The sequence below is a fragment of the Biomphalaria glabrata genome, chromosome 1, assembly GCF_947242115.1.
Source record: "Biomphalaria glabrata chromosome 1, xgBioGlab47.1, whole genome shotgun sequence".
Classification (NCBI taxonomy): Eukaryota; Metazoa; Mollusca; class Gastropoda; family Planorbidae; genus Biomphalaria; species Biomphalaria glabrata.
This window is the reverse complement of record NC_074711.1, coordinates 48632234-48654642: the sequence shown is the minus strand read 5'-3', so window position 1 is coordinate 48654642 and position 22409 is coordinate 48632234. Positions and strand designations below refer to the sequence as shown.

At 35.8% G+C, this 22409-nt stretch overlaps 1 protein-coding gene and 2 long non-coding RNA genes across 9 annotated transcripts in view; 1 reads left to right on the top strand and 2 right to left on the bottom strand.

Annotated features, from left to right (window-relative positions):
* Positions 1 to 22409, top strand: part of LOC106058916 (F-box/LRR-repeat protein 20-like) — an 86432-nt gene that overhangs the window by 36292 nt on the left and 27731 nt on the right. For 5 of the 6 annotated variants that reach the window (XM_013216428.2, XM_013216433.2, XM_013216430.2 and 2 more), the window contains exons 3-5: positions 4829 to 5133; positions 19071 to 19246; positions 20246 to 20512. In XM_013216428.2, coding sequence (XP_013071882.1) covers positions 4829 to 5133; positions 19071 to 19246; positions 20246 to 20512 — 748 coding nt within the window. Of the gene's footprint in view, positions 1 to 4828; positions 5134 to 11526; positions 11699 to 19070; positions 19247 to 20245; positions 20513 to 22409 lie in introns of those variants that run through there. The other variant, XM_056040860.1, reaches the window with a different exon arrangement.
* LOC129928132 (uncharacterized) lies at positions 425 to 17622 on the bottom strand. 2 transcript variants are annotated; one of them, XR_008779749.1, is made up of 3 exons: positions 17544 to 17622; positions 6629 to 6753; positions 425 to 1672 (listed from the first exon to the last, which is right to left on the bottom strand). It is a non-coding gene; the product is annotated as an uncharacterized LOC129928132 (long non-coding RNA). The 2 variants fall into 2 exon arrangements; XR_008779748.1 differs by lacking the exon at positions 17544 to 17622 and adding an exon at positions 6866 to 7544.
* Positions 13949 to 15895, bottom strand: LOC129928133 (uncharacterized). The gene is made up of 2 exons (XR_008779750.1): positions 15821 to 15895; positions 13949 to 14118 (listed from the first exon to the last, which is right to left on the bottom strand). It is a non-coding gene; the product is annotated as an uncharacterized LOC129928133 (long non-coding RNA).

Here is a 22409-nt window from a genome sequence, read left to right as displayed (position 1 = left end):
TCGGCGGCGAGCCCCGCGCTGGGGGAGCGCTGCGAACTCCCCCAGACCCCCTTGCTAGCAAGGGCGGGGAGTCTACAATAAACAGTAAACGTCTTCCGAAAGGGTCAGAATGTAATAAAGATTAATTATGTACACACACACACACACATATATTTTTTTTTCGTCGGGGGGGGGGGGGAATCAAAACCCTCCCCGAAAAAAAATCCTGGCTACGCCCATGTATATATATATATATATATATATATATATAATTTTTTCCAGGGGGGGGAGGGGGGGACCCCCCCTTCCGAAAAAAATCCTGGCTACGCCCATGCTGTGTATAAAAAAAAATTAAAAAAATCTTGTCATAGATGAACAAAATTAAAGTTGAGAAAGGTAACATACAATTTCTGAAAAAAATAATATTGATAGGCCCCTACTTATAGATTAATTTAATAGCAAGTTAGCTTTTTATTTTATTATGCCTCCATGTTAGTCCATGTTGTTGTTTTTTTCTCGTTTTTTTTTTAAAACTAGATTTAGAGTCTAGATAAATTGTTGATATAGTGTGCATAAAAAGAATTTATTTTTTTTTTGGCCTTGAGACTTTTATTGTTGACTGTGAACCTAGATCTTATTTAACATGGTGGCAGCTGTTTATTGATAAGCAGCGGTAACCATTAATGGAAGAAGTACCATTGTCTAATTTGACAGCAATGATAAACCACATCTTGATCATGATCTTGATCACATCCTGATCTTGCCACAGACTTTTTTTGTCACACCAAAGTTGTCAACATAACAATGTACAACAGTCTGGAGTTTTTTTTTATACCATTTTAACATAAGAAGTTGAGAGATGTTTTGAAATGCCTTCTTTAAAAGTTTTGAGTCGATATTGTTGCAAATGCCTCTTGCAAAAAGAGTATATACATTTTAAAAGGTCATTTTCAGAATATCAAACAATGTTTAAAATATTTTAATCTGTTAAATATTGCTAATAATGTCATATTACTTGGATAATAATCAAACATCAATTGATAATTACAATGAAAATGCAATTTTTTTTTTACTACCTCTAACCCCTCACTGTTGCTGGGACACCCTTGAGAGGACCTCGCACACTCCACAGTTTGAGAAACGCTGCCTTAAAGCACTTGTACTAAATCAGGCATTGTGTTTTAGGGTCTACTTATACTATGTATAAGGAATAATCCATAGCCGACCAAGAACCAGTTCTTCCTCTCTCAACTCCTTTTCCCGTATTGTGCAAGACATGACATTTTGACCAAATGTGGTCTGTTGTTGCTTTGTCCTCTCTGCAATAGATTGTTCAAGAAATAATCACCTAATTTGATGTGGCAGATATGAATTTGTGTCACTTTCCTAACTATTAATTCTAAGATCGAAATCAATCTCAATAGCACTCCTAGCAACAAAGACAAAGAGGTTTTAGCAGTTTGTTGCAATTTAGTAAAAAGCCTCCAAACCTCCAAAACAAAGATAATTGGGCTCTTGAGTTTTATAAAAAAATTGGCTTGATTAATTCCCAAATATCGTAACCTTGATTCACATATTTATGACAATTGCAGTTAGTGTGGCTAGATGCGAGTGAAGTTTTTCCAAACTTGAGTTGATCAAGAACTACTTGTAATCAACAAATTGATTTTGATAAAATTATTGATAGTTGTGCCTGCAAAGAAAAAAAAAACTATGAGTACTTTTTACTTGATATTTAGTCTAGAATGTTGAAAAGTTAAGTAACTGAAAATTAATACTCCAAAAAAAAAATGCTTAGGGACAAAGAAATGCATTTCTTGATATGATAATTGTCATGTTTGGTATGTGTTACGGTCTCATGAGAGATGCATACATGAGTTCTATTTATACATTAGGAGCCTAGAAATGTCCAACTTTTACATAAAAGGTTAAATATGTATGGGAGATTATTGATTTCTGGTATTAGAAGATTGTAGAAGTTTTTATTTCTAAATTGAGTTTAGGAAACTTTCAAAGGAGAAACAAGCTTATATCTGGGATTCAGTAGTTTCAAGCTTCATGTTCATTCTTTTTTGTGAATCTTTTATTGAACTTCAGTCACTTAAGGAATAAAACTGTTTTATTTCATAAAGAAGGCTTGTGTTATTTCTTCATCAGAGTAACTTTTGAAAATATCAAGACATTTAACCACCAAATTCCATCTTTACAGTAATCTTGTTTTTTAAATCATTTTTTTACTTATAACAAAGATGCTTTTAATTGGTGCTGATATATCTGTTATACGTTATAAAATGGTTTAATTTAATAATTTACACCTAGGATTAGTATGGGGCCTATGAAAGTGCGGGGCCCACTGCGATCGCAGTTCATCTAACGACCTTCAAATCCTAGCTCTGGAGACCATTAATACCTTCAAGCCAAGTGCTATTTTTGCATACACTGATGGGTCGGCATCAATAGATTCCGGAAGAGCAGGCTATGGAGCCTACATCGACTTTCTTGGCTCTTAAACAGTCAAAATCTTTGGACCATGTGGTAGTGTTTGCAGTTTTGATGCGGAGACCATGGCAGTCTGTGAAGCCTTAAAAGTCATTGACTCTCAACTCGGCGAGGGACATTTGAGGGCAACACAGATTGTTGTGGTCACTGGCTCAAAATCTGTACTACAGGCTTTGCAAAATCCCGGACCATGGCCCCCCAATGTCAACACTGTAATCATGGCTTCACATAACATTAAACAACGCTATGGCACCCCTGTAATAATGCAGTGGGTACCGAGTCACATAGGTGTGACTGGCAACACAATTGCAGACTCTTTGGCCCTCCAGGGAGGGCAAATTCCACCCACTGAACAGGCTGTAAGCTTTCATCAAGCCCTGGCTATAATACAAAAACAGAAATGGAAAAGTGGTTTGAGTGCTGGGACAAGTCCCAAAAAGCCCATGGAGTCTGGGAGCGCATGAGGCGCCCTGACCGCACTTCCCCGTGGTGGAGGCTGTCCAGGCCTGAGCAAGCTATTATAGCACAGTGCAGGACAGGCCACTGTCCTGTTGGCTCATATTTCTCGCGGCTATGGCCAAATTTTGATTCACGGTGCCCCCGCTGCGGGGAAGAAGAGGAAACCGTGCCTCATATTCTGTTTGACTGCCCCAGACTTGCTGATCTCCGTCTCGACAGGTCTGGGAAACCCAAATTTCTCGACCTGTATGGCGACATTTATGCACTACGCAAGACAGCAGGGTTTCTGTCCAGGGCTTTTTCTATGCGAGGATTTGAGCCTCTCAATCCCTCACTCTAATGGAGTTTGATGATGATGATGATGACTGCGGTCGCATAGGTTGCAGAGGCCTATGACCGGCCCTGGAAAATAGCTGCCTATGCTACGCCGCAGGTCGACTAGTATCAATTAATTTTTTTCCCTGTAGTCTCATAATAATTGTAGAACTGTTCTGTTGCACTATGAATTCTGATAACCAAGTTATCATATGAGATATATATTACATCCATGGGCGTAGCCAGGATTTCCCCCCCCCCCCCTGACCCCCCCCCTCCCCGCGAAAAAAATATTTATGTGTATGTGTACATAATCTTTATTATATTCTGACTCTTCATTCTTTCAGAAGAAGTTTATTGTGCCATAGAATAGGTTCTTCCTGGAGTTAGTGCAAAAAATTGTAGATTCCCCGCCATTGCCTGCAAAGGGGTTCTGGGGCAGCGCTAGAAGTTATCCCAGCGCAGGGCGTAATGCAAATGTGAAACGGCAGACAATCTTGAGACATGAAAGAGTAAAGACGTTGTTTTGTGGTGACCTAGATTTTGTTTAAATATCAGTATATTTCATTAATATTACACCTCTATCTTAAGTTAAATATGTGAATATTGTAAGGCCAAAGTTAAACTATAAAAAAAGTTTAGTTAAAATCGTAGTTTAATTATTTTTTATTTTCTTTAGTTACTAACTATAAACTTTAACTACAATTTGTAAAACTTTTCAACATGTGGTAGCGGTTATAAGGCATATATATATAAATGTCACAATTACATTTTTTTAGATGTCGCCTTTTTTTTTTTTTCAAAATTGTGTAATGTACACGTTATTTCTCCCACACCCATTCTCGGATCAAATTGAAACTTCACACAATTATTCATCGATACAGACAAGATATGAATCCATACAAAAAAAAATAACCAATCAGACAATTAATTACTTGTAATTAGTAATTTGGTTTGATAGCAACAAGGGATAATACTTTACTATTCACAGATATGGCTAATTTTGTTGGATTGAATCCCCTTAAATAATTGTTAATGCTCTTTCTGCCGCATGCATTCTCTGACCAAGTTGAAACAGTAATTAATTGTACCTAACGAAATAGGAATCAATAAACCAAAAATACTCCATTAGTCAATTAATTTTGTTCATAATTTATTTTCTGTGATATCAAATAATGGAAATAACTTGCACGTTATTGTTTGATATAATTTAAGGACAGAGTTCTTCCCCTTTAGATTAGCTTTGTTTTTGTTTGTTTTTTTAAGTTTTTTTTTTAATTTTGCTTATTTATAACTTGATTAATAATAATAATAAAGCCATTTATATTGTGCTAAAACCCTATCTCTGGAAGCCAAAGTATGCGTACATTTTGTTATTGTTTTTGTTTCGTTATTGGTTTCTTAGATCATCATTGTCTGTCTCTTTATGGGGCATTATGGCATTGGATATTTTAGGACATCTGAGTGTGTTGATGTTTACAAAATGAAAAGTAACATTCCTAAAACATACCTATTGATATAAAACATTGTAAATCCTAGTGTTAAATTGATGGTTAATTGTATAATTTTGTTTCAGAGTGTCACAATTGATAAATTGCCAGACAAGCTGCTTCTTCACATTTTTAGCTTTTTGAGACGATCAGAACTTGGAAAAGTGGCCAGAGTGTGTCGAAAATGGAGACTTCTTGCTTATGATAGTCGCTTGTGGACAAGAGTGTCACTTCGCCCAGACTATTCAGGACTACATGTTTATTCTCCAGAAGTTCTACAAGCACTTATTGGCATACGATTTGGCTCCACTTTGCGTTACATAGAAATACCTAGTGATTTGATTACAGCCCCAGTTCTTCATGAACTAGCAAATAAATGTCCAGCCCTTCGGTAAGATATGTATTTACAATCTAATAATATATTTTCTTCTGCATGATAAGTTAAACAAACTCTATTGGAAAGGGCCACAGAGACAGATTATCAATTGGGTTGAATGGTGAATTATTATAATAGTATAGATTTTTTATTAATTGGGGGTCATACCTAAGGCTGGAAACTTACATTTCCAAACCAGGATATTAAGCATGATGAAAAAAAAGAACATTCTTATGTTGGATATATATGGCTCCTTTTGTCTCGAAAGGCAATGGATGCGCCCAAATGAGTCACTGGTTTTGGCTTAATCTTGAGACGGGGCAGAATCTGGTGTGGCTAATCAAGCCAATTCTAGAACGGCAGACTTTGCCACAATTCGTACAAGTGTATGCCTCTGATTCAGGGCTAGCGGACAGGGCAGCTTTCTTTTTTTCCCTCTTGATTAAGGCCGCTTCAATTCTTTTGTTCTCAGCAAGGGTTGTCCCAGCACGCACAGTCTGTCTCCATGCACTCCGGTCTTTCGCTATGTTTTCCCACATACTTTCGCTGATGCCTGTGGCTCTCATGTCTCGCTTGCAGACATCTCTATATGTTAGTCTTGGGCGGCCCTTGGGTCTGACTCCTTCCACAAGCTCAGCATATAAAATATCTTTCGGGATTCTACCATCTGGCATGCGGGTGACATGTCCGAGCCAGCGTAATCTTCTTTGTGTCAGGAGAGCATACATGCTGTTCATATTGGCCAATCTCAAAACTTCTTGATTGGAGACATGGTCCCTCCAAGAGATGCCCATTATGCGTCTCAGGCAGCGCAAGTGGAAACTATTCAATCTGTGCTCTTGGTACATGTATGTTGACCAGCTATTGTTAGCAGAATATCAAGAGAGAAACCAGTCCATTCTTTTACGCAGTCCAGCCAACTTTTGTTTTGATGACCTTTCTTTGCGCTCCCTCTACTGAATGATGACTTTTGACTGTGACTCAAGTCTTACAATAGGACAGAACAAGCTCATCTTTCATCTCTTCCAAATTACAGATAGAAATCTTATATTTTACTGACCGTCCTTTAAAAATGCATCTCCAGTATGTTGTCCTGTTCATATTTTACCTTAAAATGGACTCAATGTAGAGCACCTTTTTACATGATGGTTTCCTCCATGTTCGCTTTGGTCTCCCAGCCTCTTTCCCTATGGGTGCCTGTTAGGCAATATTATCTTTGCATTGTATATCCCATTAACATGATTGAGTTTATTAATGAGATACAGTAACTCTAGATAGTCATTGCTTTTTCTGGCTGATTAGGTGACCCCAAGTAAGTTTTTAATAGCAAATAGATAAAGTACTTATATAAATTATCCAAGTATTAAATAAGGAATGTGCTTTTACCCTTATGTATTTCTAAGTACTTTATTAGGTTACAAAAGGAGCCATATATATTAGGTTATGTTTTTATATTGGTATATTATATAAATGGTTTAGTGTTTAATATAGCCTATTATTGCTACTTTACTTTTGAGTCTTCTGTCTTGGAGCTAGGTGACTTTACTTAGAGTGGTATGTGGTTCTTCGGTCTAAGTGACTATTCATTTGTGATGAACCTCGTGTTTTCTTTGTTTTCTTGAAATGAGGGAACTTCTAACAAAAGATACATACCAGTATTATTGTAGTAGCTTAAGTGTAATAAGTGTAATAACTAAAGTGTAATTTCATTATAACCAAGCATCTAGAACGATGGACAGAACACTACCTCAATGTCTATGTCACACAGAATACAGTTGACGATGTCACCCTGGCTTCTCTACCAGATCTTCCTGTATAGAATACCTAGATGAGCTACCTAGCCCTGATGACCTTAAAAAACAATAAATTGTATGAAAAATAGAAAATCTCCAGGAAACCATGGCATTCCTACGGAAGTAGTTAAGGTGAACCAAACACTCCTGCTCCATGAACTCTATAATCTCCTCTGCCGATGCTGGGAAGCAGGTCATATCCCACAGGACATGCGTGACACAAATATAGTCATAGAGTGGCACTATCCAGGTTGCAACCGATAGTTTCTAGAGTCAGCCAAGAGTCTCAATGTGGATTCAGGAGTGGCAGATCCACTATAGATATGATATCCTCTCTAAGACTACTGCAGGAGAAATTCTGAGAGAGAGACAGACCCCTTTACATTTTTTTTTATCTTACTAAAGCCTTTGATGTGGTCAGCAGAAGTGGCCTTTTCAAATTACTAAGGAAAATAGGTTGTCCTCCCAAACTACTGAAGTTTATTGAGTGTTTTCATGAGGAAACAAAATGTATAGTGGAATTCAAAACAGCCCAATCAGCACCTTTTGAGGTTAGCATAGGTGTCAAGCAAGGATATGTGCTCGCACCTACTCTATTTGGCATATTCTTCTACTGCATTATGCTTACATTGACATCAACAAAAGTGTACTTCTCCATACAAGATCCTCTCGAAAACTCTTTGATGTATCAAGGTTGAGTGCAAAAATGAAAATTAGGAAGATACTTATCAGGGAACTCCTGTATGCTGATGATGCAGCTATTGTGTCTGACTCTGCTACTCAGCTTCAGACCCTGGATGACAAACTATCTTCTGTTTGGCTTAAATATTAGTCAAAGCAAGACTATAATACTAGTTCAGAACACATATACTGCACCTCACATAACCATTAATGGCCGACCACTGGAAATTATTGACCATTTTTGGTATCTTGGCTCCATCATATCCAATGATGTTCTACTGGATAAATACATTAATAACAGTATCAGGTGGGTTTTACAGGTCTAGGAATGGGCGCCCACGGGACTTTTTGCAGGGGTGTGCATGTTGCCACCTATGGCTCAAGTCGTAGCTCCAAATTCTTTTATTACAGAGAATATTAAAGAAAAGAATTGGTGCCCCCCCCCATACCTATCTGATATTAAGTTCACTTTAAATACTTGTTTCATGAATTAAAAAAAAGAACTAACGTTGCGACGGACAAGCCACTGATGAAGGCTTATCTGGCAGTTCTGATATTGTTCTGTACGTTGCAATTCTTGGATCGTTTTGGGTTAAGACAAAACAGGTTGAACTGAGCATTAGTATTGCTTGAAAAGCGAGACGTTAATGAAGAAACTAACGAATCATGATACGGAATGTAAAGTCGAGTTCTGTAATAATCCCAAAATGCAAACATGTGGTTTTTGCTCGGTGTATCTGTCGACTGCAAAGTCTCGGCAGCACCTACTAATTAGTAATTACCAATTTTGTCTGCCAGCAGTGCTACCTTACTCTGGATGCCATCCCTGAAGTGTTCCTCATCATGGTCAAGTTGGTTTTTGATTATGTCATTAATATGACTGCTGATGTGCTGTTGAGCGACCGCTTGTTCTAAGATGGACAGACTGCAACATCACGGAAACTGGTTCAAGAACGGGTGAATAATTGACGACAATTAAGACAAATCAGAAACAAACGAGAAGCAGGTTACACATATGCAGATTGTCTGGTTTCACTTATAATGGTTATTTTAAAACAGCCAAAGATTTTCTCAAAGTTGTGACTTAAAGCGCGAATTAATTCGTGTTTCTCTGTTCATCGTACCTTACACAAAAGAGGTAAATTTAGCACTAATGTTCTCGCTTGGGACTGCTACGGAAGAAATAGATAATTTTCTTGATGACACCTGCAGCATTACGTATATCTGAAAAGTCTGTGGGACGCGCAACGGACAAGGTCTGCTTTTGGATATTTTTCACAAATCCTAGCCTGAACACAGTTCTAAATTGTACCCATCACGGAGGCAGCCATCGTAGCCTTGGCCGAGTAGTTTGTCCATGTCTAGACTGTACATAATGTATTCGCGGACAATGACGTTAGATGCACTCTCTTTTAACAACAGGGACAAAACCTTTGAAATTCTTCTCGAATACAATCGCCATCAACTAATCCAACGCTCAGACACATCAATTCAGTGCCAGAGATATCTGCATTTTCATTACCGAAATACCAAGAAAACGCAGTTAATTCATGCTGTTGCCAGTGCTCCTTCGCTACAAATCAACGTTTTGATGGCATGGGAAGAACTTTCTTATATCTCTTCTATTGTAAACTGGTTGACGTGTTTAACCTGCTATTTTATTAAGCTCTACTTATGGATACTTAGCGTAGGTTTAACTTTTTGATGTGGCGGGAATATATGGTCCAGGACTCTGATGCATATAAGAGTGACGGGAGAACTACAGCACTGTAGTCTTTCAGTTTTGTGGATATGCTGAGTCCTCTCTGTTGCCACACTTCCAAAGCAGCACTGGTACGTTGGCGAAGAGGAACAGGCTCTTTTGAAGGTCTTCTTCGTTTGAGGCACTTAGGGCACAGTCATCTGCGAATAGCAGGTCTCTGATGCAGTCGTAATTTACCTCGGTCCTTGCCTTGAGTCTTTGAGCGTTGAATCGACTTGCAGTGCGATATCGTATACCAACTCCCATGCTTTCTGTGAGAAAGACATCTTTCAGCATAGTGGTGAACATAATGCTGAAAAGCGTTGGAGCCAGCACACAGACCTGCTTCACACCATTTGAGACAGGAAAAGGCTTGGAGTAGTCACCGTTGTCTTGGATTCCTGCTTACATATCATCATGGAACTGACGCACCATTTTTATGAATTGATCCGGGCAGCCAAATTTAGATATGATTAGCCAAAAGCCGTCTGTCACAGTCTTAGTTGACATTGCATGATCTAAAGTTCACGTCATGTTAATAGTTTAAAAGACACGTGGAATTCCTGGTGTAGAAAACAGGAAGTAGAATGAATAAAGTTAGACTTAGAGGTCAGTCAGTGAAGTCAAGTTAGAAGTCAAGTGTTATTCTTTGGACCACTGGCAACAACTGCCCACAAGTTACTTTCTAACTGAAATTACTACAGACTTTTCTAAGTCGCTACTGTCCATCCCGGACCAAAATATACTTGACCACTCGGTCCAAAGAATAATACTTGACTTCTAACTTGACTTCACTTGTCTGCTTGACTCCTAAGGGCCTGCTTGGGTCAATGTATGCCTTCGATTAGGGCCATTGTGTTTTGCCCTTTGAGGCCCCTTGAAGTTTGCTCCTTACTGGCCTCCACTAGGGCTCCATCTGGGCCCCATGATAGTGCCCACATTCGCCCTTTAAGGACCCCCATTTGAACAACGATAATCCCCCAAAATGGGGGCCATGTTTTTAGCCCTTTCAGGCCCCTCAATGTTCGACGCTCTTACTCTGTTTTATCCGGAATTCATCCGACCCCCCCTATCTGAGCCAAGGCTCACCTTTTAGGGCACCCTTTTAAGCCAACAATCGCTAAATGGTTCCCATGTGTTTAGCCCTTTAGACCCCTGAATATTCGCCCCTCTTACTGGCCCCGCATGGGTTTTATCCTGAATTCATCTGGGACCCTATCTGAGCCCAAAATCACCCTTTTAGGACCCCTATTGTTTGGGCCAATTTTCATCCCCCCAAATAGAGCCCATGAGTTACAGCTCTTTCAGCTTTCTCAATCTGTGCCCCCTTAATGGTCAGGCCCACTGTCTGAGCCCAAGCTCACCCATAAGGGCACCTGTTTGGGTCAATGTTCGTTCCCCAGATGGGGCCCATAAATTAAGCATTTTCAGGCCCCTCAATGATCACCCCTCTTACTGCATGGCCCCACATGGGTTTCATCAGTGCCCCTTAATTGAGCCCATGCTAACCCCTAACAGCTGAATGGGGCACACGTGTTTAGCCATGTCAGACATCTCCAGAGTCATTTCGCCCGTATGCAAATTACCACCCCAGTGGTCAAAGGTCACAAGCTCCAGCTAGCCCCTCCCCCACCCTTGCAGCATCATAAATACATGCCTAACGGCTGTCTGTGTCGGCTCTATCGAAGTTGTTAGTGAACGGATGCTGCAAGGGTGGGGGAGGGGCTAGCTGGAGCTTGTGACCTTTGACCACTGGGGTGGTAATTTGCATACGGGCGAAATGACTCTGGATCAGAAGAATGTTTTTTTGGACATTCCGATGGTCTAGAGGCTAGTTTCGCTTGGTGCGTTATCGCTAAGCGGTGGTGTCGAATCCAGTGTCACAGGTTCGAGCCTCGGTCGGCGCATGCCCTTATTTTCGTAGCATTTTAACTCACTACTTTCTCTCTTAAAAACTTGGTCCCTGGTGCTGTTATTCATTTATGTTTAATATATGTATGTATCATTTGTTTCAGCACCTAGTTTCAACTCTATGTTTACATTTAATGAAATAATGCATCAGCATATAACAGAAATAAGAAAAACAAAGCACAAAGACAGATCCATAACATTTTATTAAGACATATTAATTCTTAAGAAAAAGACAAAAAAAAATCATTACAAAAAAAAAGTTAGATCTAGAAATAATCTACATTTGCTCTATAACTTGCACTAGATCTAGTAAATGTATGGGTTGTTTAAATAAAATAGATCTACATTTTCAAACGCTATCGAACTTTTTCAGAACTATATTTTATAGTTGGCAACAAAAGAGAACTCATTTTATTTTATTTTTTGGTTTGAGTGGTATATATCTAATTTATCGGTAACCAACCACGCCAATCTGGCAACAGTTGCAGTTTGTAAATATTGACGCTCATTGCGGAAATTGCCTTAGTTTATTAGTTAAATAGCTTTTTTAATGAATTTGGTTTGATTTTAATACAACAAAACGAAAAATTTAACTCATCTGATTACAGTAAACAGGGAGCAGCCATCTTGCCAAGAGCGCGATACTAGCTACAGATTCTTTTAACCAATAGAACATCTTAAAACACTATTTCTAATTAAGTTTACCAACCGCTAGCCAAATCTACTCCTGATAGATCTACTAAACCTTAAAGACCAACTGAAGAGGTTTTGGGGTCGGACGCGGAAACCGGTGTAATACTTTTTTTTAGTTTCATAATGCTTAAAAAAACATACATACGAAATATTAGACATATATTCTTTGTAATTATTTAGATATAAGCAATTTAATGTGCGTTTTAGGGACTATTAAATTTCACAATCTCGAAGCCATTCGAGATCAGTATTTCCCAGACAACCAAGGTCGATGACGTAGTTTAAGGGAAATTAGGTCAAATTTTTCAGTTTATGGCTTAGTTTATTTCCCTATTTCTTTTTACTGGAATGCCAGTTTCTGAAAACAAAGGCGACTAAAACACACCAATTTATAAAAAGTGGATGTTAGAGTTGGGGAAATTAGGTCAAATGACGCAATTTATGGCTTTGCATGTTAGATCTACTGTTTGTCGGCTTATTGTTGATCTAGTCAAGCGAACAGCGTTTCAGCCCACGCAGTACCGCGCGCCTCAATTCGTTTTAGTCAAGTTACGCAATTTATGGCTTATGTTACTGCTTCAGGCGTATTCTAGTTCTACATCTACTGCTTTTGATCAAGAGCTAGATCTTCTTTTCTCAGATCATTAATGATGTATGAAGTAGACCTAAATTTAATTAGATGAAGTCTAGATCTAGTAATAGTAGTAGGCCTATTGGATATTTAGAGATTAGACCTATCTATATAGATCTATGTAGACTGATCCGATCGAGGTGCTGGGCCTAGATCTAGAAAAACAAAGTTTAAAATTATATACTCTATCTATACACTGAATAGTGATTATTAACCTATAGCCGTCCCTAAATAGGCCCGATATGGGGAAAGAACAACATTAATTACAATGTTAAGCTCATTCAATGTAGTTATTGTAGTACACGATTATATTTAGTTTGAATCTATAGAGTCACAACCTCGTACAACACTAGCAAATAGCTTTAACCTTAACCTAGACTTAAAGGTAGTCTGATTTAGATCTACTAGATCTAAATTTCTAAAAACAGGCAAAAATTAGACCTAGATCTACCAATTCTATATTATTATTAATATACGAAATATGGATTTTGTTACACTCTTACTTAAATAGTTCTATAAATCTATATGTAAAAATTGAATTTTCATTTATCTCACAAATAGAATCATTAGATAGTTAAGTTAGCAAGTTAATCTGTAACTGTAACAAAATTTTAAATTGTGTTTAGACTATAAATAGAAGAGATTATCCTACTGGAAAAGGAGTTGTTTTTTTTTTTCTTTTCTCTGGGAAGTGGAAAATAAATTGTGGCATCAATATAATATTCAGTAATGCATATAGGCTACTGTTGATGTAGTTATGCAACTCATTTTATTAAATTTCAGTTAATCACTGAATATATATATATATATTATTGTTATTAAAAAATGCAGAGCTATTCATAATTTAAAGTGTTAAATAAATAAGGCTGGCAGTCGAGTCGAAAGATTAATGAGGAATGCAGTATTTTCCATGGCTACGCAGCCCTAGCTGGTGGTCAATTTAAATATTCTTTACGACGTCTACGTCTTCCCTCTGCAGTGGATTTTCTTTTGGCCTCTAATGAGTAATATCTATTCCACCTTGCAATTTCTAATAAGTAGCATCATTCGAAGAATGAGATCCAACTCTTATTTTTTTAAAATGTAACCCCTTTACAGATCAAGTCATCATTGCAATGGACATTCAAAACTGCAATAACATAGAAATGACCAAATTTCAATACGTTTCGAAACGCAGAAAGTTGTGTGGTTTGCGCTCCGAACTGTCTTCTCTGTGGTCTCAGGTTCAAACATTGACCACTGCCATTAACTAACATTCTGCTGGAGTTTTGGGCTATGACATAATAATATTAAATCCTGATTCGAAGCTTTGTCTAAACTTAGCAAGTGAAAAGGAACATACTAAAATAATGTTGTGTGTATAATGAAGGACTATTAAAATGTGATTTTGTATTTACATTTATTGGTATTTATTATATAAAATAAAATTGTAGAATGTTTCTGTGATTTGTTTCAAAATAGAAACAGGGAATATTAACTCTTCTTGTATTTCCAAAATGATGAAAGATCCATCTAGTAAACTTGTCTGTATGCCACATGTCATATGTTTTCTGTAAAATAGATTTTTAAAAATTTAATTATTAACATTTATACTTAATTATGTATACATATATATAGAACTAGTGGTTATATATATATATCTTATATGTTATACTGATTATCTGATATAACATAAACATCTAACTCTTATTGTTCTTAATAATAATAAATTACTCTACTCTAGGTCTAGGCAATCTAATATATTTCAGACCAGGGCCGGTCTTAAGCCACTGCAACCTATGCGGTCGCAGTGGACCCTGCACTTTCATAGGCCCCACGCTAATTCTAGGTGTAATTGTTAAATTGCAATATATATTATATATATATATACACCGGTATAAATAAAACCTGGAAATCTCATGAAAGCTCATAAAAATCTCCTGAAAAATAGACAAAATTGTCATTTGTGGGTGTCATTCGTTCCGGAAAACACTAATCCTACGCGCGATAAAAGGCATTGTCAGCTTTTATGTAATAAAATGTAATAATCAGGCAAATTTTCACTTTAATCGAAAGTTTCCATACTTTATTTACTTTAAAAGTGACTGGCTTATTAATATGCCATAGGTTGCAAAGTTCGTAAAGTAAAGTAAATTTGATCGTAATCTTGTACTTAGTAAAGATTGAATAAAATTCAAAGTCGAATTTTTTTAAAATACAAAAGCTTAATTTCCATTTATTTTCCTTATTCCCACCCAGACTAGGCCCTGCGCAATCAGTTTCACATAAGGCCCCGCAATCGTTAGGACCAACCCTGTTTAAGTTTAAGACTTAAAGACATGTCACATATTTAATATTACCAATATAAATGATGACTTATTATTTTTTAGATCTAAAGTCTAGCCTTATTAATAAGTATAGTAAGGGCTAGTAGAGGGCTATATTAGAATTAGATCTTTTTTATAAATATATTCTATAGATTTAGCTTAGGCTTTAGGTTTAGTCCTTGACTAATATAATATAAATATTTATTTATATCTATGAATAATCTTTATGCTAGGACACTACTCATTAGGTCTTACTACTCTTACAATTAGATCTAGTTACTAGTACTATTACAGAGATATACAAATTCAAGCATTAAAAAATGTTGGCGACTGGGCTTAGACTTAACATAGATAGAGGCTAGTCTAGATTACTCTAGATCTACTTAAATCTACTAGTTTATAAACTATTACTCTAGTGTCTCTAGTATAAGTATTAAACTCTATTAGTATTACTACAAGTCAAAGTCAAGTATTATTATTATATAAACTAGATCTAGTGAGTGACTAGTAAAAGTGTTAGAAGGCCTAGCTAGAATTAGATCTAGAAATACATAGATCTATCCATTTAGTTTTGTTATAATAAAAATTATAATAGACTTATACTTTTAGTATACTAGTATAGTTTATTATTATAATTTATAGTAGATCTAGAATCTACTACTATCTAGATCTAGTCATAAGTGACTGTCTACCCCCTAGTCTAGTCTAAGTCAAGTCTAAGCTTAAGTCTAAGTCCTATCTATTAATCTATCTATAACTATAATAATTATATTAATTAAATAGTCTGCTCTATAATATATTTAGAAAAAGTAGAAGACTATCTTCAGGGCATTTTGGTGCATTCCATGATAAGTATCATTTAAAATTGTTTGACAGCTAGATTTAGATAAGTATATCATCTGAATCGCTATCAATAACGTATCCAGCCATGTCTATTTTTATTTACATTTTCTCAGTCCATTACAAGACGTCACTTCCGGTTTCGGCCATTGAAGCTGATTTTCAAATCTCGTTATTTTTTCCACTTCCAAATTACTTTTTCTAATATAAATACGCTTTTCTGAAATCTCAAAATTTTAGGAACTAACTTTGATGCTATCTACTGTCTGAATCAATCGCTATCTCAATTTCGAAAAAAAACTCTTCAGTTGGTCTTTAAAGGGAAACTCCGATAGTTTTTCAAATTTTAGTTATTGACATATTTAAATTCTGTGTAAAAAGTTGTAATAGTAAACATTATATCATTTTTTATTTAAATGCTCGGAAAATTTTATATTTAATAAATTAGACAGAAAATTCTCCACGCCCCCCAAAAAACGGGGTTCTGCGAGATGTTTTTAAATTTTAAAAACGTGACGTCACGAGGGTGCTGGCTAAATATAGATCTAGACCTATATAACCGATAAACTCTCTAGTCTAGATCTAGACCTATCGGATCGCATTTATTGTTACGCTTCACAGCTAGATCTAGTCTCCACGTTGATTTATAATCGGTCATTGTTTATAAACCTCTATTTCTACTTGAAGAAAATTAAATATTGTTCTTCAGCTTGTTGCAGTAGTTCCAATCACAAAGATAAAATCAGCAAGTATGCTGATACAGAAATTAGTGTCTCTTTTCATTTGTTTCCAAGAGATGAAGTTTTAAAGGGAAAATGGGGAAAATTTATTCGCCTGAAGAGCAAATATTTTACAAAGGCATTAGCTAATTCCTGTTTGTGCTCAAACCATTTTGAGAGAAGCTGTTTCAGCAACTTCATTGCTGTGGAAATGGGATTTTAAAAAAAAATTGAAGTTAATACCAGGTGCAGTACCAACAATACATTGGATTTCCAGGCCAAAGAATTCAATTAATGATACTACTGAGACATTTTAAACAACTAAAGTTCATAAATATAAATGAAATCAGATTTGTGAGCTAGAAATTTACTACGAATACTAGATCTACTATTAAATTTCTTATTTAATAAGTAGATCTATCGTCTACGAAACACAATTCCAACTTTTTAACTTTTGACCTTGGGGGTGTGTCTCGCGGCTGAGCCAACGTCAAGCTCTCTCATCACTTTTTCCATGTCAACCAATGTTAGGTCGAAACAGCACAAAAAAATCATAATTTTATTACGGTCAAACATACAGTCATAATTTATACACCATTAGAAATTTCTTTTAAAGTATTTTAATGATGTAATAACGAAAATTTTTTTTTTATCAAAGATAATTTCTTTTTCGCCTCCCTATCAATGAGTATCAATAGGATTTGAGTGCACCGTCGTGACGTCACACAGAAATTCAGTGAAAATCTGACTGTTTTGGATGCGCAGAAAAATTATGTCACAAAAACATCAATTACTAAGTTATTCTTGCAAATAAAAAAAAAAGAATAATATATTCATTATCTATAAATCAAAACACATATTATATCAAAAATTGTCAAAACCATCGGAGTTACCCTTTAAACAGTGGGCCCATGAAATAAATGCCAAAGCCAAAATACCGAAGCACCATATGAAATGTTTAGAATAGATCTGTATGAGAGATAACCATGATGGAGTTCTGTTTGCCACAATATCAGAAGAAATTACATTATCAAATTAAAAAAATATTGAATGAACATTTTGCTAAATTAACATCATCCTTTTCCTAATCAGTATTTACAAGCCACCTACTTTTAGCAGCCCTGGTAATGAGAATAGCCACTATTAGTTTTGTGTGGTCTGTCTGTTTGTCCAGTTTAGATCTTAAAAATAGAAAAGATATTGAAAATCCGATATGATATTTTAGAAATTGTATTACTAAATTAAGTATTTTCTGTCATACTAGCTACTTATATTTTAAACAAATAGTTTATTTTGTATTAAAAGAGAAAAAAATCTAATTCGTATTAATAAGCAGTGTTTCATGTTATACTCTTGAAGTGTAATACACTATCACCTCACTTATAAATGTTACTAAAGGGAAAAGTTTCTTCATTGAGGCTTTGAATGAGAGATTGGCCCTTTACAAAACAATAAATCAATTAGATAATCATTCAATAACATCAGTTAGGCCAGGTTCACATTGAACTATATCTTCATAACTATCAGTTCATTGAATACATATGAATATTAACAATGTAATAATAATAACATTAATAAATCTCCGTATTCTGTGGTATCAAGTCCTTACCCTATAAACATGCCCATTACGGCCCAGTATCAGTTTTAATTAGGGTTATCCCCCTTAGCCCTAATTGCAGCCCTAAATAGCCCAAATGGCGCCCTAATGGGCGCGCATACCATTTGCACATTGGCGTCATTAGGTTCCCATTAGGGACCAATACGGGCAACCCTAATCGTGCCAATATCGGCCAAGAATGGGTAAACCCACTTCCGGATTCATTTGGGATTTCCAGAATCAATTAGATAATCATTCAATAACATCAGTTAGGCCAGGTTCACATTGAACTATATCTTCATAACTATCAGTTCATTGAATACATATGAATATTAACAATGTAATAATAATAACATTAATAAATCTCTGTATCCTGTGGTATCAAGTCCTTATAGTTGGACTTTTGGAGTTAGGGCTTTGAACAAGTGAGATGAAAGCCTGGGCATTGTTTATGGTCGGAACGTTGTTGCCCACACAGCAGTTCCCCCCTCTCCGCGCAGCTGATGTGACAAAAGAAATGGAAATCTGATACAGTTTGGGATCAGTAGCACCGCAGGCTCTTCCAGGCTGTAGCACGATGTGCCACAATCTGCCTAAGGGTCACCCTTAGTTGCACTAACAATACAACAATATTGGCAAAACTTTCAACATGCGCGCATCTATTCTTTTGTATCAATGGAGATAGGGTTGTAGTTGTTGATAGCTTGTAGTTCATAGTTTCAGATATTCTTTCTGAAAATATTGAAACTTGCCTCTTTACCTGTCTGGGAAGACCAATTTGAATTGGTGTTTCCACACAAACTGTCTTTGTAACCTTGTTAGTTTAGACTATATGCAAGAACTCTGTCACCAATTATCAAATTGGTACTTGAATTATTTTACAATCTGAACAATGTGATTCACATTTGCATTTCTAATCATAAGCGTTTCTGTTGTTTATTGTGTATTTCTTTTTCAAGTATATACATATATAAAAATATTTCAAATTATTAAATAATATTTAATTTATATTTGTTTCTTATATTTTTTTTCTCATTTAGATACATGACACTGGATTTTTCAAATGCAATGCAACTTCATGATTTTAATGACCTCAATGCCTTCCCATGTAATTTAAGAAGTTTATGTATCTGTTTATCTGAAGTCATATTTTTAGAAGGATTTATGCGAAGGATCTATAGCTGCTTGTCATCTTTAGAAGTTCTGCATTTGATAGGTAAATACAGATTTTAAAAAGAAGTTAATTAAAACAAATAATTTTTGCATATTTTTACTGCTCTCTATAAAAACTTTAAGACAATTTAAATCTAGTTGTTTGACATTCTTCAGCTCTCTGATATCTGGTTCCTATAAAAGTTTGCTTTATTCAGAAACATTTTAAAATCTTTTGTACAAATGGGAATTTCCAAAAACTAAAAATTGCAGTCTAGAAAATGCTAAATAATTCTATTAACTTCCTGAAACTAAAAATATTATATAGATTTAAAATGGGAAAGAAAAATTTGAAATCAGTTTGTCAGTCAGTTACTGTTTTTTTGTAAATTAAATGTATGTCTTTTCTTTCAATAAATTTTACATTTAATAATTTTATTTTTTTTCCCAAATACTGTGTTTAAATTTATTGTTATCATTGTAACAGTGTCTGCTTTTTTAGACCTGTATTTTTTCATACCTGCTATGCATTTAATTGAGGAACAAATTAATTAGTTTATTATTAGTTCATTGTGACATCTTCATCCAATGTGACATATTCATCAAGACATACAAGACATTTTATTCTGTCCAAAGCTGTAATCTCAGAATTTTAGGCCACTCCATCTCTTTACTTCTTCCCTGTGATGTACATCTCAGTAGTGCAGTTATTGCTAGATGCTCTGCACTTATTCTTCTAAGTACATTTTTTCAGGCATCACAATATTCTTTGTTTGATCATGAAAATCTGGGAGAATCTTCATTCTTTTAAGCTCTTTGTTTAAGATGAAAAGAAAATTATTTGTCTTAGACAGGTTTTGAAAAGTTTTAAGCCTCCTTTTATCACAATATCCCAATATATCTCTAAAATCAAGTTACTATGATTAAAATGTTTTAACTAAAAATAAACATTTTGACCCCACAGGGTCTGCAATCCACTGCTTCATACAAATATGTACAAAGACTTTTCCCCCTAAATTTTAGTTCAAAATGGATCTAATCAGTCATTTTACATTTTTAACAGGAACATTTGAGTTATCTTCAGAATCAGAGGAGGACATTTATGAGGTTATAAACATCAGCAAAATTAAAGCACATACACCAAACTTGAAAGTTGTCAATCTGTATGGGATAACATTTTTAGATGACACCCATATTGAGCTTTTGGCTTCTAACTGCATACATATAGAATGCCTTGCCTTAAACTTTTGTTTACGTGTTAAGGGCAGTTCATTTAAAAATTTAATACAGCGCTGCAAGAAACTAAGAACTTTATTGTTGCACCATGCTGGTATGTTTGCTTTTTACATTTTTATATTTTCTACATCTTATACTATATTACGTATTTACATATATATATATATATATCTTATCTTATCTTATATAATACAGACATTACTTCAAAAAAGAAGATGATTACGTCCTACGCGTCATGCATTTAGTCATGCATATTAACCAATGACTTAAATTCTGCCAAGTCACTGGTTTTCCTGGCATATTCTATTATTGGCCTAACCAAGGTTAAATAACATTTTAGTTTTATGTTCTTATTTGATTTATAGAAATTTCTTTTAATAAACCCTAATGCTTTGTTTGATTTTTTTATAGTTTAATCAATATGTGGATTCCATGACAGTTTTTCATTTATTATAAGACCTAGGTATTATGCGTTTTTAGTCTGTGTGGTTTGCCATGAATAAGATAAGTGGAATTAATTTGTTTTAGTTTTTTTGTTACTCTCAACTGACATTTTTCTGGGTGGAAAGACATGCTCCAATTTGATTCCCATTTCTGTAATTCATCTAATTCTCTTTGTAAAATATCTGAGTCTTGTGTTGTTTTTATTGTTCTATATATTATACAATCGTCTGCGAATAATCTGACTTTTGTTCCTGAAGTAATGCAATTTGGTAAATCATTTGGTAAATCATTTATGTAAAATAAAAATAGTAGTGGACCTAAGACTGTTCCTTGAGGTACACCTGAGTTTGCTGTTATCGGTGTTGATTTAGAGCCATGAATTATTACAGTTTGTTCTCTCCCTATCAGAAAATCTCTAATCCACTGATGCAATGGACCACTAATGCCGAAATATTTTAATTTTTAAAGCAAGCTATGGTGGTGAACTTGGTCAAAAGCCTTGGAAAAATCTAGTAAGATAGCATCTATTTGTTCACTATTATCTAAAACTTTTGAATAATCATCAATTAGTCCTATTAGTTGTGTTTCACATGATCTATATTTCCTAAAGCCATGTTGGTATGGGGTGAGGACATTATGTTTGTCTAAGTGGTTTATGATGTTGCTACATATTATGTGTTCTAGGATTTTACATGTGATGCTGGTAAGTGATACTGGTCTGTAGTTTCCTGGGTCAGATTTTTCTCCTTTTTTAAATAGGGGGGTGACATTAGCTCACTGGCGGATCCAGGGGGGGGGGGGGGGCGGTAGGGGCGATCGCCCCCCCCCCCCTACTCGGCCGACCCCCCCCCCCCCCAAAGGGGGGGGGGGCGGACGAATTTTAGTATAGAATTCACACAATTTGTATACGAATTTATTACTTATGTTAATAATATATACTAATTATTTATATTTCAACCTATTTTTAGAATATTTCGCCCCCCCCCCCCCCCTCTAGTATGTTGGCCGATTTGGTGGGGTCGGGAGGGGGCGATGGTATCAATCCCGCCCCCCCCCCCATACACTTTCGAGGGGGGGGGCGGTCCAATTTATTTGTAGAAATCACAGCTTGCTAACAGAAACAATTAAATATATATATATATAGGCCTATATGATTAAAACTTGTTATTAATATTTTAACCGATCTTTATATTATGTCGTTCCCTGTTTGCCGATTGGGGGATGGGGGGGGGGCGAATACCTCTACTGCCTAAACCCTTTGAGTGGGGGGGGGGCGGTCCTACTTTTATGGAGAAATCATAGTTTGTGAACAAAATTAATTCAATTAATATATAAATTTTATATTATGTCAATCCCCTTCTGGTATCTTGGCCGATTCGGTGGAGTTGGGGGGAGAGTGATTGCGTGTACTGCCCTCCCACTCTAGCCCTCTGAGTGGGGGGGGGGGGTGTCCTATTTTTATGGAGAATCATAGTTTGTAAACAAAATTAGTTGAGTCGCCCCACTCCTATTCTTTAATGCCAAATGCAATCTTTAGCAGAAATTAT